Source organism: Cucurbita maxima, unplaced genomic scaffold, assembly GCF_002738345.1.
Source record: "Cucurbita maxima cultivar Rimu unplaced genomic scaffold, Cmax_1.0 Cma_Scf00023, whole genome shotgun sequence".
NCBI lineage: Eukaryota > Viridiplantae > Streptophyta > Magnoliopsida > Cucurbitales > Cucurbitaceae > Cucurbita > Cucurbita maxima.
This window is the reverse complement of record NW_019272039.1, coordinates 1,187,137-1,204,490: the sequence shown is the minus strand read 5'-3', so window position 1 is coordinate 1,204,490 and position 17,354 is coordinate 1,187,137. Positions and strand designations below refer to the sequence as shown.

Sequence of the window (17,354 nt, the reverse complement as noted above, 5' to 3'; positions counted from 1 at the left end):
AAATTAAAAATAAAATCACGCCGCCGTTGCCGGGGATCGAACCCGGGTCACCCGCGTGACAGGCGGGAATACTTACCACTATACTACAACGACTTGTTGATGTTCTATGTTAATTATGAATAATTTATCAGTATCATTTTCATCCAGAAGTGAGGGCTGTTTGAAGCATGGTTTAAAAAGAATACATCTAATTAGAACGCTTCAATTCCATGATCTTATTAATTAATGTTTATACATATTAAGCCAAGCACAGATCTCATTAATGGTTGACCAGACACCAAAAGACATACAAGTAATGAAAAAATAAGAAACAAAGTCAAACCAAGTTAATGAGCAATCATGTTTTAAACTGGGTGTTTTTTATGGAATCAGCAGCAGTGTCTTTCCTCTATGCTTGCTACTCTCCATCAGCTGGTGGGCTTCTGCTGCTCCTCCCAATGGAAGATACTTGAAAATCACAGACAAATGTTTGTCCTATTATGTCCACTGTTCTTGTTTAGTGTTGGGAGAAACGTTTGTGGCTGCTACTGTGACCGTGACCGTGACCGTGACCGTGAGAGAAGATGGAGGTGACTGTGTGGGCAATCCCCACCATGATTCCCATCTTCACTTGGCCTCGCTTTGGGATCGGACGGCCACCAATCCTCCTGCATATTCTCTCACCGTCGATGTTGTTCATCGTCGTGGCTTTTGAAGAAGTAATACAAACTTGTTTGCTTTAAGTTTTGGATGCTCTCTTAAGGCTTCGTTGAGGTGGATTTATATAGGCAGCCAATTCAAAGTTGAGAATCTCGGGCAGCTGGCTTTTTCATTTTTATATTTTTGTGAAATTACCACTTTCTCCTCGCGTGGGGAGAAATTTTCTAAAGACCAAGGGTGTTTTGGGGTTTTCGGGACAAATATGGGATTCCACCGAGGGGACAAGATAAAGGCAAGACCATAATGGAAGTAATACAGTTTTATGGGGTTTCTGTTTTTGAATCTATTGACGAAAATAAAAAATGAAAAACGTGTTCAAATTTGCCACATCATGTTGCTTCCCACTACCGAGCAATAAAATTAAATTAATAAAAAAAAAAGAATCCGGGCAGTTGGTGCTGCTCCAGACTCACACCACACTGAGCCACGGTGGCTTTTTATACGCTTCATCTGGTCCAGGTGGCATCTCTTCCGGCAATGCCAGCCGCCTGCTTTTTTAATATATATATATATATATGTTTTTTTTTTTTTTTGGGGGGGGATTTTTTTACCAACTTTATCTCAGTTAGTATAAAATTTTATAAAAAAAATTAAAAATAAAGTTTATATTAACAATTTTCTCTTGAAAAATGATTTTTTACTTTATAATTGTTGTAATTATTGGCTTTCATAGGAATATTAAGCTTTGAGTTCATAACTCCGAATGAACACGGTAATTTGGTAATTTTAGTTGAATTGTCGAGCATTAAGAGTTTAAATTAAATAACACAAATGAGTACAAAAATCAACAACAAAAAATATTATTACTTCACCCTAAATTAAGCAATTTGGTAATTTACAAACAACTTTCCTAAATAAAAAATTTTAAAATCACAAACTCTAAATTCATCGACGCCATGGAAGGACAACTCAGTTTCTTCCTCATCTTTCTATTAGCAATTCGGAAGATCTTAGCGTCTAATCAGAGCCATCGATTTTAAAAAACAATTCAACGCTTCCGATTAACTGGTTCGATTCCCGGCCACTGGAGTTATTTCCGACCGCCGTGAGAGAAGATCGAAGAGACGGAGTGAGCAATACCCGCTAAGATAGCCATTTTGACCTGACCCCGTTTCGGAATCAAACGGTCAGAATATTTACTCGACAAGTGTCCACCGTTGATCGCGTTGATCCTGGTACCGGCCATCTCTGCAACTGAAAGTTCTTGATTTAGAGAGAGAAAGAGAGTAAGCGATATTTGTTTTTTGAAGACGGTGCCTCTATTGCTTCGAATCTGTCCCGACTTCAAAGATATATATATATAAGAAAAAATGGGCAAGAACCAGAAGGCTAGATGACGGTAATGGGGTGTAAGTTGACCATTTTAACCCTGCCTAACTAGTGCCTCTTGTTGCTTTTTAATGAAAGGGTTTTTGAGTTTTGATCCCACTCCTCTCTGGCTAATTACAAATTTGACCTTTTCACTTTAGAAGAAGAGCTGACGTCGTGGCTTAGTCCATAGATGACGTCAGCTTGAATTCAGTATCTCACTTTTTTTAATTTTATTTTTAAAAAATATATTTATTATGAAGAAACGTGCTTTGCATGGCTTCCACTAGGAAAGGGAAAATGCCAATAGGGCATCTAAAACTTGAGGCTGACCCACTCCTGAGCGCTTTTTATCAATAGATTCATTTGGTTGTCTCCCTGTTTCATATTTATAAATCATAATAATGATACGTTTTAAAGAAAAGAATTGAAATGAATAATCTCAGGCTGCAAATTTGAAAGAGACATGTTGGGTTCAATGTATTGTTTTGAGATGTCATAAATAAAATATTAGCCAAAAATTTACAACCGGAACCAAAAACAGCTCTCCATGCCCTCTCTCCGACACCCATCGCTTGCCGCCGTGGAATCTAACTCCGGCGAGTGGTTGGCGAGAAAATTGAAACAACGGAATGAGCGAGACCCACCATAATCCCCAATTTGACCTGTCCCCTCTTGGGAATCGGACGGCCAGAACTCCGGGGAGAGTAGGTGGCGCCGCTGATGTCGTCGCTTCTGGAACCGCCCATCTATGACTGAGGAAAAATTCGGCGGCGGGAGTGAAGGTTACAACTGGAATTTGAATGAAGAGGCGATGGAAAGTGGAAATTTATATAGAGAGGAGAGAAGGGGACAGAATAAAGCAAGGGGTAAGAGAGGGATTATAAAAATAAAGGGTTCACATGGCGGAGTGAGACAGAGAGGGTGGGCTATCCGCCATGACAGCGCGGCGCAGCGCTGCCTTGTCCCACCACCACACTCTGCAAGACTGCCACTCTTTAAGAAAGATTCCATTTCACGTTATAAAACAAACCCCAAAAATGAAACATACGGACCTGTTTTGGGCCTTCAACTTCAAAGCCCACTCAACGCTATTATCATTATTTTTAAATAATCAAATAATTATTAAATAATACCGTCTATTAATTAAAAATAAGGACAAAAGCACGTGCAGGTCACGTATTGCAGGTCACGTGCAGGTCACATATATATATATATATATATATATATATATGTTTAGCCCTGAAATCAATCGGATTTCTTCCCGACAACGTGTTTGTTGGTTGAATTGCTTAAGGAGACTAATTTATCATATAATTAAATATTTATTTTCACATTTTCATGTCTGTATGGCATCATAAATTTATTGTCTGGTTGACTTTTACATATTCACCTACTAAATAATAACTTCTGATTTTTTCTACTAAATTTTCAATTAACAAATTAATAAATGTGAATATTATAATATATTTGTTTTAAAAACAAACCCAAATTAAAAAAAAAAAAAAAATGTTTCTGTTATTTTAAAAGAAACATTAAAATCAAAATTATAATGAGATGTTAATAAAAAGAAACGTCAATAAAGGCCATTATATCTACTTAAGTAGAATTCAACTCTTTTTGGCTGAGCCAATCTAGATGAAATAATTATGGTAGTCCTTAAATGTTAAATTATGAATATAATTTCTATTATTTGGAAATATTTAAAAGAGTTTTATCCAACTATAAAAATTAATTATAACCTTTAAAATTATATCGATTAAATTATAATCTTTAATATATATATCTAAGATATCTAGTAAGTATGAGGCAAAAAAAGAATTGGTTCAATATGTTATCAAACCCAGCTTCATTTGTCAAAAAAGTTCCTTGACAAGAAAGACTTCTTTCGAGATTGTGTGTAGGAGGCAAAGACTTTTAAGCTTACAACTTTATCAAATAGTGGAAACAAATGTTTGTGGCGTAGGTAGTTCATATTTAGAGAATAAATCAAAATGTATGAAAAAAGTTGGTCGATTAGACCCGACATCCAATGAAGTTCCAAATAGGTGACAATTACTTATGTAATAGCTCAAGCTCACCACCGCCAGCCGATGTTGTATTTGAACTTTCCTTTCAAAGTTTTAATAAGTGTCTACCACCTACTGTGGTTAGCAAATATTGTTAGATTTTTCGTTCAAAATTTTAATGTGTCTACCACTTACTACCGCTAGCAAATATTTTTATCTTCCATTCAAAGTTTTAAAACGCGTCTAGTAGGTATAAGTTTCCACACTTTTATAAGGAATGATTTATTTCCCTTTCCAACTAATGTCGGATCTCACAATCTACCCTCCTTGGGAGCTAGTGTCTTTGCTAGTACACCGTCCGGTGTTTGGCTCTAATACCATTTGTTACCGCCCAAACATTCATGTAATGTATTGTATCATAATAAAGAACACGGTTGAGGAAGAAGTAGAAGAGATGTTAGCTAATAGGACCGGACGAGTGGATAAGCTTAAAAGGAAATTAGGAGATAGAGATTCACCGCCATGCCTTGGGTTGAATATAAAATCCCGAATTAACAATAGTATCCAATTCGGTGTCGTTTCTAAATTTTACAAATTTAGTTACCTAAAAAATAATTTAAAAATAAAAAATAAAAAATTTGAAAGGAGAGAGACAGAGAGATACCCATTAATGAGGAGCCAACTGCCCCGCCAATACCATCTTCAATAAATGCATTTCCTGCCCCCCACTTTCTCCTTACCCACTTCCATTTCCGTATTTCTACTTTCCCCAATCCTCACTTTCCTCTCCCAAACAACTTGTAATCCTCAAAAACGCGTCCAAATGAATCGCCACATGGCTATCTCCACTCTTCTCGTCGTCTTCCTTCTCTCGCCGGCCTTCTCTTTCGCCACCGCTCGGAACAGCGGCGGCGGCTTCGATGGGATGTTCGAACCTGGTAACGGATTTGACGACATACCCGGCTTTGGAAAGGGCTGGGATAAGGGCATCATCGGTGGAGGATATGGCGGTGGCTACGGCGGCCCCAAAGGTGGCTACGGGAAGGGCGGCATCATAAGGAACACTGTCGTGTGTAAAGAGAAAGGTCCTTGTTACAATAAGAAGGTGACTTGTCCGGCTAAGTGTTTCTCCTCCTACAGCCGATCGGGGAAGGGCTTCGGCGGCGGAGGCGGAGGCGGTGGCTGCACCATCGACTGCACTAAGAAATGTATCGGCTATTGTTAGAGAGGGCTCTGAGTGTTTTTCTTTGACACGGCCGCTGGGTAGCCGGAAAAAATATCTATAACTAGTAAGCTTGTTTTAATGGGAAGAAAAAAGGCTATGTAATGCAGTTTTACCAGACTGAAATCATATAGTATTATAAATATTATCATAATTATTATGGTTTTTCTTGAACTCTTGTGGAATGTTTAACTTTCTTGTGATATATATATGGAAGGTTCTAATGGAAAGTTTTTGTACTTGAATGAGTAAATGGTGAAAGAACAAGAACAAATGCAAGAAACAACGATTGCATCTGGTAATGATGGGAGGTGAATGAATATAAATATAGAAGCATCGGAGAAAAGCAGGCTGTTCATGATGAATTCTCCAAGAACACGTCCAACCCATTCCATCTTTTGCTCCTTCCATTCAACTATCATCATTTCATCAACATTTCGGTAAAGAACTTGAACATGACAACCAATTTTCCCAAACAACTTGTAAAAATGAACTCAGAATTCAATAAACCTCAACATTCTAACAATATGGTCTATAAAAGTGACACTACAACCTCTGGGGTCAAATTACATCACGGGCGAAAAAAAACATACACTGAAGTTGGGTGGTAAAAATGAAACAACGAGACTGAGCAGCCCGTCAACCTAAAGCAGTAAACTTATCCACAGCCAGTGGCTAAGTGCATATACAACCTATATTCTGGGACGAAGCCCATCGGTGTGGTTATACGTGGTCACTGCATCACATGGCTGCCCTCACAGCGCCCCTGGCAGCCTCGCGCCTCATCTGAGCTGCTTTACCGCTGCCTCGGAAGTACATGTATACTTGCTGAATGACAAAAGAGAAAGCGGCCAATGCATAGAATGAATCAGCAATTCTGTTGTTTTACATCTGTAAGCGTACGGATATAAAAAAAGGGGAGAGGCATAATTGACCTGAATAACCCAGATGCTGAGAACTGATTCAAGACAGAATAATCCAAATCCAATAAAATAGAATATCTGCAACAAACAGGAAAATAGAGTATGAAACCTCCAGGATACGTAAATTAGAGGCTACGTATTATTACTACTTTCATAGGATAAATCATAGGAAAGTGAGCATCCACAATTCATAAGGGAAATTCTAACCACACTTAACAAAACCTGCTCCATTTAAATTATTTTCATATCAGTAAAAAAATCTTCTTAGACCAAATAAATCATAACATGTCTCCATGCATCTCCCCAATTTAGTGGGTCATCCGAGGTTTACTGATATAGGTTAAAAAAATAAAAAATGAAATAACTGACTGAAAAGGAAGTAGGCAGATATTTTTTTTTAGTAGATCAAAAGAGAATCTTCCCCAAGTCATGTGCTCATAAATAAAAGAAAATATCCTTACTCCGACCAAGACTTGTCCGCCAATAAGATCTATTGCAGGTAAAATGCCACTGTTACCACACCAAAAAAAAAAAAATCATTAGTACGAGGAAAAGAATATGGAACTTCTATTAATCTAATAAAGTATACTATTGAGCACGGATACACATATGAAACATGGATATGACATGCCATAGACACATTTTTAAGAAATTTAAGACAGACGTAATAAAGACAGGTTTATTAATATATATAGTGTGTGTGTGTGTATGTAATTTTCAGACAAGAAATTTCAAAATTCATAAAGTTTATGCATTTATATGCCAAAAAATGAGTTTGACGTATTTCGCTCACAGAAGTCATTATTACGTGTATACTTGGCATAATTAATAAGTGTTTTATATGGGTCTAACAAATGTTAGATCCATATTGATTTTGTACCCTAGTGTCTAACATATCGATTGCGTAAACAGTGTCCAACAAGTGTTGGAGTGTCCAAACACACTAGCCAAATTAAAGTGCAACCTATGACTCTAGAAGCCATTAGAAGTAAAAAAAAGATCAAGATCAATTGAAAAAATATAGCTGAAATGGAGATAGAAATTAACTTTCCTCATATATGCACTAAGTCACTGATTTGAACATTTTAAAGCATCATAAACCAAACCATACTGAGAACACAAATTAACCAAACATGATAAATACCGAATACAAAGGATCATACCTCAGAGATTTTCCCTTGAAGACTATTGGAGGTGCTACCGCAGCAAATATGCAGAAACCAATATGAAGCTGTAGGAAAAAAATTCATCACTAAATTTGTAATGATAAATGTCCAATTTTCAAACAAGTGTTTACTATTCGGGAAGAAAGCTAAAGTTACTGAGCATCGAAAAATAGTATTACCAAATAAAACATAAAGAACCATCCAAACTTCATAGCACTTTCACTCCTGCAACATTAGAGATAAAAGACTGTTAATTAATATCTTCATGGTCAGATCAATAGTTGTGAGTACGATATAGGGTTCCACCTTCAGAAGTGAGGGGAGGACTTATCAACCACATGAAAGGGATATAACACTCATTAAAAATCTACTACACACCATTGTTTTCTAAAGTCTACAAGCATATCATTTTGTTTCTATAAGAAAATAATATCAACTTTCAGTATTTGATCGTATCAATTCTTTAAGTAATCAATCCTAAACTTAAACTCAAACAACAACAATCTATTTGTACAATGCAAACCCAAAAAAAAAAAAAAAAAAAAAAAAAAAAAAAAAAAAAAAAAAAAAAAAAAAAAAAAAACATTCAAATAGGAAAGGGTAGAAAGAGGAGCGTACAGACAAGTTTAAAGTTCAAAAAAGGTACCTAGATGCATTGTAAAGTGGGCGATACCACAAGAAATATCCTCCAGGGACCCCAGCAATAAAATAGATGACTGCAAGGAACCAGATTTTTACCCCTACAACCATATATAATGGAAAGATGATAAGCAATAAAAAATTCACACACAAGAAGACAATTAATTGCAACAGATAAATCATTTTTGCAAAATTGGTATATCAACTTACCTTCTCCCTTAATCCATGCTGTAGTAACAGCTATGATGTTCCAGAAGAGGCAAAGAGTTAGTCCTGTGCCACCAGAACATGACAATGTACTTTATTTCAATATCTTATATAAGAGATTTGCTGTGATAACCCATCTAAGAAAGAAATGAAGGCAACTTTGCAGGGGAGCCTTTATGTCAATAGCTCGAATAAAATATTTTGTTATAACTACCCGTCTAAGAAAGAAATGGCAACTTTGCAGGGGGGAAACAGTAGTCTTGTCCAAACACTGTCTTAAATTTTTCAATCAAATTGTCAAAGGGTAAGATTCAACAACAGTGCCCATACAACGGGTTTAAAACTAGGATTATTGAATGATATCAATAATAACAGCCTATACACAAGAACAAATCAAGATAGACCACAAGTTCGCATACCTAACAATGTAGTAAATGCAACGTACTGCAATCTTTGCAGATGAATAGGAATATCATTTGCAATATCATGGTGGATGATTGGGAAAAAAGGTGGCCAATTTTTCTGCTCTAGAACAATTCCAGCTGCAAAACAAGAACAGATCAGGTCATAAGCTGAATTGGAAAGAACATGTGATCTCCAATGCGGTTTCATTCTTCAAAAAGTTGAACGTATCTCTCTAATTCACCTTCTAGGTGGTTTTCAGAACAAGAGTGTTACTTTTCTTTAAAAAAATAAATAATAAATAATATAATAAATCCAACAAATAGGGTGATTGACAAGCAATTTAATTGTGGTAGAATGATTTTCTGGGGAACCTATGGATCATCTGAATTCCAGTTGAAACACAAAAACTAGTTTTCAAAGTGGCAACAAGAGAAATGTGCACTCGGTGGAATATGATTGCACATGTTATGGTGTCAAATCCTCAGATTGCATGAATTTCCCAAATTTGTTATTACTTAATTCTTTTTTTAAGTATTGTTTCGATTTATGCATATGCGTAATACAAATGGATTTAGTTATACTTGACTAAACTGAAGGTATGATCTCATTATGACAGATTGCCGCTAAATTTATGAAATAAATTCTGAGAGTTCTACTGGCAATTTAGCATCCTGATATGGACTTCAACAGTCAGAATAAATTACCTCGATTTGCAGCATCTTCCCTCCGTTTTACTTCCTGCATTTAACCAAGAATGCTAAAGAATTAAATAAAGTTATCTAAAACATTAAATTTTAACTTAGATGAATCAGAACCAGTACAAAGATTTCATTTCATTTCAAGTAGCGGAGGAAAGGATGACAAAGGGGATTAATCTTGTGATTTGGAAATTCAATCTCATGCATAATTTGAACTAGCACCAGCGCTTGGCTAGTCTGTTGTGATTAAATTATATAATAAATTCTAAATATTTGCAAAGTCCATTTCTTCTACTCTCAAGAATACAATTGTAACAATCAATCAAAATCAAACAAGGAAATCATCCTGATTATTTCCAGATGAGAATCAAGTTTGAAATTAAACACCAGAATAACAACTGCAAAAACGTATTCAAAGATTTTAGGCATTCTTCAAGAAGTACCTGTTCCCGCCTTTTCAATTCAGCCTCTTTAGCTTGGAGTTCCTTCTCTTTCTTCTTCAAATCCTAATTTTTTTTTTTAAAATTGGTGCAATTAAGAGATCCAGGAGATCAATGGTGGAATAAAGAACATAGTACACACTAAAAATCTCAAAAACCTTAGATTTTGATCCTCCAGAATTTGAATCGAGTGGTATGTCAACAGTTGCACCATGACCATAATTAAAACCGACTGGTTCAGGAGGAAGAGGTGAAAGCCTGGAATTTGTAGCAGGGGCAACAGTTCCAGGATTCTGGAAGATTACCAGTAATGAAGTTAGTCAAAAAAGTAAATAAGTTTGACAAGATAATATTTTAACCAATAAATATAGTGTTACAATCATCTTTATGGAATCATGAGATGAATGAAACCATTAAAACCAGCTTGAATTTAAGACCACAGGTTGAATGATTTTCAGTTTATCCATATGCTAAGGGAATGTGTAGCTATTGACAAAACTACAGTAATAAAGAGCAAGAACCATATATTAACTAGGAAAACTGGAAAAATAAGAAACCCATACTTTTCCCAAAAAATTGAAAATTGGGAACTGAAAAAAAAAAAAAAAATCATGAAAGAAGTAACTTATTAAACGAAGCTGTATTTCTCTTAATAGAAAAATGTAATTGCAAAGGTTATCCATACTCGATTGACTGAATACTTGAATCCCTTTTCCTATTCTATTTTACTTCTGTTTTGGTTTGGTTGGGGAAGACAGAGAGCAGCTAGCTACTGCAGCAGCTTAACAGTAGAGGTTAGACTACTTTTTTCAGATGGTAAAAAGAAACGGCACCTCCGACATAATTTGATTTCCTCGATGTCTTCACCCAACTGCAGGATCCTGGTTTGTAGATAGATCGGAAATTAGGTTTGTAAGCTGAACATCTAAAGGTTTACAATATACCGCCGGTATACGCAGAAATTCGAGAGGCACAATCTAAATATAGCTTGAATGTCCAAGTAGGTGGATATCTATCTTGATGATAATTCATGTTGAGTGAAACCAAATTATAGGGGTGAGAATCTTCTATGGGGTTCTTTTTCTAAGACTTCGGATAAGAAGAAGGAAAAAAAGGATCCAATCCAACCGTAGAAAATAAAATAGTAGAAATCCAAAAATCCACTAAGCTAAACGGAAGTCCGCATCCACCGCATACTCAAACGACCTAGTCTATCGAATAACACAGCAAAGCAGCATACTAAAACCAACCAAATTCAGTAGCAAGTTAGGAGCATAATTTGAGCATCCAAAGAAAGAAGATCAAAGATAGAGGAAAACTCACTGCAAAGGGGTTGACTTCTTCTTCTTCAGCGAAAGGGTTTCTGTCGTACCGACCAGCCATGGCGGAGAGAGTTGCAAACGGAAGCGAGGAGCGGAATCGCAGAACCCTAGATCTGATTTGAACAGAGGGAGATGGAGAGAACACTTAGGGATGAAGCAATTCAAAGCTGAAACCCGAGGAACTTTGACGGTTCAATCGGGGAAATGGAGTTTGGAAAGAAGAAAATGGAATCGTAGAGAGAGAAAAGAGTGAGAGAAGGTAGCCGTCCAGCTTAATACCTTTCAACTCAAAATACTTTAAATAATGGAAATTTTGTTCCTACAAATGTGAAAAATTAATTCTACCCATAATTATTTAGTAAAAAATTAAAACAATCATAAACAACAAATTTCAATTTATGAAAAAAAAAATATCTAAATTTTAACTTTGTAATTGTCACAAGGACAAATCACTTGATCTGGATATTAATCTCTTTTTTTTAATAAATAAATTAAATGGTTTTTTTTTTATGTTATATGTTTAATTAATTTTATTTTCATGCTAATTTTTTAACAATATACAAACCGTACGACCAAAGGCTTGTGGATTTAGCAAATGGGAACGCAGTGTTATGACCAAACCTTTGTTTCAAGTTTATGGATTTGGTGAGATCGCTACCAAATGCTCACTAATTCGTTATAAAATGGTGGATTAGGTAAGCTGATGGTGAATATTCCTTCCACCTATCAAAAATGATTTCGAATCAATCTCGACTACGGGAGTAGAACACAAAGCTTTCAACCACCATTTTCAATATTTATTATCAATTATGGAGAGAATTATTTATTGAGCTAAAATAGAGTGAACGTAGGTTTATAAATGAGAATAATTAATTTCATTGGTAAAAAACGTTTCGAGGTAAAATCAAAATAGAGTTTGTGTCTAATTTGAATACTAATGGCACGAATAATAAAATTAATAATAATTTTAACATGTAACAAAATTGTTAAATGTTATATTTGCCATTAGATAATTAACAAATCTATAATTTTTTAGGTCTCTATCATAAATAGACTATTTTATATTTATTAATGTCAATAAACAAGTTTCGTACCTATTGTCAATATAATCTTTTATTATGTTTGTCAACGATAGCTTTGATTACGTATAAAGTACTTTTATATCTAACATATTAATCATTCATTTTTATATTATACAAAATTTTGAAATTTATAATTGGTTATTAATAATTATTTAATTTTCTCTATTAAAATCAAACCAAAAGTTGGACTATGGATATATTATTTCTTGGAGAGCCAAATTCTTAAAATATTATTTACCAAATAAAAGAAAAATAAGGAAATTTAGATTCCACTTAACAATACACAATATTTATCATTGAAAAAGAACGTGATATAATATCTCTAAGAGAGCCAAATCCTTTAAATNATATAATTCATGTACTTAAAAAAAAAAAAAAAAAAAAAAAAAAAAAAAAAAAAAAAAAAGTAAATCAGCTGTGTCGGTCACCAAATAAAGTGGGCCGTTATACATGGTTTTGGGCCCAAGGCCCAACGACATGTCGGGCGCTGGATCCTTCATAACGAGAGTTTCACTTCATTTTGGGTTGGATCTACCCGTAACGGCCGAACCTTTTTCTTTTATCACAAGCTGGAAAACCATTAATTACATGTAAAAATAATAACAATTACATTCTAAAACTTTTTTTTTTTTTTTTTTTTTTTTCATGACGAACGATTTTTATTTTTTATATGTATTCGTATTTCATGTTTTTTAATTAAAAATATTTGGCGTTTCATTATTTGTCATTTTTTTGATTAATTGACGTTTAAGTTGCCAGGAAAAACGAAAATTTAAATTAAGTTATTTGTAAGATGAAAAAAACGAGAGCGATCCAAAATTGTGTTTTAAATTATTGAAACGTTTATTTCGATTATGTCTTCAATAATATTATACGGCCACATATACCTTAACAAATTTCTTTTTAAAGGGTAGATTTAAAGTGTTTATGAAAAGAGTTGTTAATAATTAAGGGGGGATTATGAAAACATTTAGTATTGGTTGTGATAATGAATGCGTCCTTTGATGTCTTGTGGTAGCCCGACCCATGTCCCATGCACTGCTTTAATCACTGTTTCACTAACACAACATTAAAATTTCAATTATGTGTCCGGGTCGGGTTGCGGTTAGCTTTCGGGTATCTGAAACTAAGATGTTAAAAGATTTTCAAATTAAATAGATTATGAATCTAATCCAGTATAAAGTTCTCGGATCATTCAAATAAAATAAAAAAGTATAATCCTAAAAAATTGTCGAATTTTCATCTCTTTATAGCCTCCCTCTTTAGCCCATTCATTAGTACCATCCTCCATGGAAGATTGAAGATTCTGCAACCTCGCCGGCATGTTATAATGTCCGTCGCCGCCGACATGTTCTGAAGGCCGCCAGCTAAAATGGGTTGCTGCGTTAGTTCGGGGAAATCGTCAAGTTCAGCTCATAAATTCGATGCGGCGGCCGCTGGTAAGATATTTGGGCCGTTAACTGACAACGGAAGCAGAGAGCCGCCGTCTTCCATGGAGGAAGAGACAGTAAAAGAAGTTCTCTCTGAAACGCATGCTCTGAAACCACTGCCAATTTCGTCACCGCTGAAGAATTGCCCACCGGAAGAAGATGAAGCTACAAAACCTGTTGGAGATAAGGCCACCTATGAGATCGAGAAGAAGCTTCCTGAAATTCCCATTAATGGAATTGCACAACAGGCTTCTGAGTTCGATGAAATTTCCAACCCGGACAAGTTTTTCGCCACCGCCAATTTCACCGATATAATGGACGGCGGTGAAGAGGTTCATCAAATGGTCTTGAAAGCACTGCCGACAAATCAATCAATTCCCGGGGACGTTGGGTTGAGAAGAAAATTGTCACCGAACAAGACACTTAACCGGAGATCAGACCAGTCGCCGGTCCGACGAAACAGCTTTGTTGGGTCGGCGAGATTGGTTCAGAAAAGAGACGCAAGTCCAGCAATGACGCATCAAGGATTGAGGACAGAGCCTACTCAGAAAGGCCCAGATGAGAATCTCGGCAGGAGATCCCGGTCACCAGCCACCGCACGTTTCGACAGCGGAGGGTCTAGATCCGCCCTGGGGCGGACCCCATCTGTGAGAAAATCCGGTAAATCATCGCCGCTTCGCACGCCGACAGCAATAACACAAGCACCGGCGACCAGTCGAAAAGTAGTAGAAGAAAACAATATCACTGATGGAAAGTTGATCACTCAGATTGAGTCACTAGAAAACCCACTGGTTTCCTTGGAGTGCTTCATCTTCCTCTAAAAGTGAGACGAAAAAAAAAAAAAAAAAATCCAATTCTCAATTGTTCACCGTTTTTTTTGTGTGTGGGTTTTGTTGTTTCTTGTATGATTTCGTTCATGTTTTACTAATGTAAAGAAACAATCACGGCGGCCGGTCTCCGGAGAATTCATCAAAGCAAGGTGGTGGTGGGGTTGTTGATAATTGAATCATAATTTCAATTCAGAAGTTCAAGAAAGAATGATTAGTTACTGTTCATCACTTGAATTAAGGAGAAAAATAAAGAAGATAACTAGGATTAGACTTTTAAACGTTAATCACATTGACGGATGATAGGTGGCAACAATCCAAAATGTGTAGAATGGGTTTTCCCGAATTAATGGCACAAGTTCTTATCAGTTTTTCTCTACTACACTTATAATTCAACTTTAAAAAATTAAAAATAAAGAATTTAATATCATTTAAAAGAAGTAAATATGCAATAATAGTAAAGTTAAAGCTAGTTTGTGTGTATACTTGGATTCTAGATTCTAGATTCTAGATTTAACTAAGAGCATAGAATATGAAATATGAGTTTCATATAAGAATAGTTTTAAGTTGCACAAAGAAAGCTACAAAAGTACCCTATATGATTGTATCAAACAAAAAATGTGACGGTTGTCTTGTTTGTCTGTTTCTATAAAGTTCTATGATAAAATAAAATAGAATTAAGAGGAAAACGGAGTTGAAATTCAGATATAGTTTGGAGGGAAGGGGGGGAATCAAAACAGGGTTTTTGAGGCCGTTGGAAGGTGGGGGTGGTCCAATGCCCAATGGAACAATTCCAACGGAAAATAAAAACCCAACTTATGGCGGATTTTGGTAACTTGAAATAAATTCAAAAAAAGGCGAAACCCCCACTTTCTGTTTCTATCCGAATCCTATGGCATTTGAGAGACTCAAAAACGACGTTGAGTTTGATCATGATTGCTTAGTTTTCAAAAGCTTTTTGGGTCATTTTCAGTGCATTTTTAACGTCTCTCTCCCTCTTGAAATAACTGAGAGTGGGCTAAGAAAACGAATGAGTTAAAGAGTTGTGAGCGTACCAGGCCTATCTTACTACTTCCACTGGGCTAGCTTGCAAATGAAGCCCACACCGAATGGATGTTGTGTTGCTTCCTTCTTCGACCTGCAAAAAGCACAAACCGGATTAGTGTCCACACCATCAATAATCCAAGTGATTTCAAATTCAATTAATAAAATAACAACTTAAATGGCGTGTGATAAAATATTAGTGGAAATCGTGACGTTCCAAAAGTTTTCAATTGATGGAACTTCTCTGATTGTCACGTGTGCCATGAATAGACATTTGCACACATCGCCTATATTTAGAATAATATGAATTACCTTTCCTATATCAATTTACCAAATACAGTAACAACATAGAAATTAGTATTATCCTTTTAACACAAATTTGGTCCTATAATTTATAGAAACATAAGAATTTAGTCCTAGAATAAATTTCTATGATACACTCATAAATACTATTTATCAGGGTTTTATCAAATCATACAAACAAGAAAAATAAATTATAACTTCTAAACTATGAAATAAATTTTTGCCAAAAAAAAAAAAAAAAAGGAAATACCAAAAAGCAAACAGAAAAAGAGGATAGGTGGTCTGAAAAGTCTAAAAAATAGAGGTTGATACTGATATAAAGACAATGCCATACCTAAACAAGTTTTTTTCAAAAGAAAAAAACTCATGGAATATTACCACTATTATCATTGAGCTTTTATTTCCATTTTGATATCTACGGTGAAGAAAATCACATGCTTTAAAAAAAATAATGTTATTGCGAAGCTCAAAAAAGGACATTGAAGCAAATCCAGCAGAGATACTATTGCCGTTTGTGACATTGGAAATCTAAATCGTGTAACTTTTTTATTTCTTTTAGCCAACACACTTTCGGCTTCGAACAGTAAAGGTTTGTTTACCCAACAACATAAAAAGGCATTTTCCTACGAGCTAGGCTTAAAAAGCAATACTCTATTTGGCATGCTTGAATTCGAAGGCCAATGCATTCCCCCNCCTACTTTGACAACTCTTTTGCTTCATAATATGAGGTAGAGGCCAGAGGGCAAAATCAAAGTCCAAGCTTAATTTGAAAATTTCTAGAAAACCTTAGGCGAGAGAGGAATAGCATCCAAATCCAAATTAAGTTGTCTAAACATGAGTGCATAGTCCAATGGTTAAAGCATCCTTTAAGTCAGAGCTCTCAATCCCCACTCCTTACATCTATTGAAAACCCAAGAAGGCTTCAGCTTGGGTAATATCTTTTAGTATCGAGAAAGTGAAATGGACAAAAGATGGGAAAACAGCAGAAATATTCGATGACCAAGAGAAAGTTATAAAATGACAGAAAATTCTGATAAGGCACCGGTTGCAGAGAGAATCTGCAGAAAAAGGTAGAGGCAGACCAAATGGCCTTTGTACGAATGGGAAAACGATCTTGCGAGAGAATGGCAATGGACATTAATGCTAGCATTTGAAAAAGGTGAATTTGGAATATGGACTTTTTCCATACCTCCTCCAATCTGAACATCATCAACAAGCCTTTATTGGGAGGATCAGTCCTCTGTATCACCACCTCCTATGATCTTGACACGTGGCACTGAAGGTCCACCAAACAATCCTATCCCCAGCTTGTGGTTAACCATTAAAAAAACTTAAGAGGGACCCCACCATGAGAAAGTGTCATATGGGAAGACTTTAGCCGATGGAAAACTAGACCATTATCCCCACTTTGTGTAGGATAATGACCCTACATAAGTAATTGAAAGAGAAGACAAGGGTGGCGTAGTTGGCTAGAGTGACAAGTCATTAGCCAAGGATGATCCCCATCTCCCTTTGTATGTAGTTCTGCACAGTGGGAGGGAGATGGCAAGAAGCCCGAAGATTCTACGTACAGATGAGGAGGTGGAGTGAGACAAAAATGAGATTATTGGTTAAATAGAAAAAGTAAAAG

At 35.7% G+C, this 17,354-nt stretch overlaps 2 protein-coding genes and 1 non-coding gene across 3 annotated transcripts; 1 reads left to right on the top strand and 2 right to left on the bottom strand.

Annotated features, from left to right (window-relative positions):
* Positions 1-21: 21 nt before the first annotated feature.
* TRNAD-GUC lies at positions 22-93 on the bottom strand. Its single transcript has one exon. It is a non-coding gene; the product is annotated as a tRNA-Asp (tRNA).
* Positions 94-4,745: 4,652 nt separating this feature from the next.
* On the top strand, positions 4,746-5,412 carry LOC111497041 (eggshell protein-like). Its single transcript, XM_023147659.1, has one exon. The coding sequence runs from the start codon at positions 4,840-4,842 to the stop codon at positions 5,239-5,241; it is 402 nt and encodes a 133-aa protein (XP_023003427.1). The 5' UTR covers positions 4,746-4,839; the 3' UTR covers positions 5,242-5,412.
* Positions 5,413-5,697: 285 nt separating this feature from the next.
* On the bottom strand, positions 5,698-11,326 carry LOC111497039 (secretory carrier-associated membrane protein 3-like). Its single transcript, XM_023147656.1, has 12 exons — positions 11,040-11,326; positions 9,875-10,009; positions 9,720-9,782; positions 9,283-9,316; positions 8,593-8,715; positions 8,177-8,239; positions 7,974-8,067; positions 7,507-7,552; positions 7,325-7,392; positions 6,623-6,671; positions 6,174-6,239; positions 5,698-6,066 (listed from the first exon to the last, which is right to left on the bottom strand). The coding sequence occupies exons 1-12, from the start codon at positions 11,097-11,099 to the stop codon at positions 5,980-5,982; spliced, it is 888 nt and encodes a 295-aa protein (XP_023003424.1). The 5' UTR covers positions 11,100-11,326; the 3' UTR covers positions 5,698-5,979.
* Positions 11,327-17,354: the final 6,028 nt, after the last annotated feature.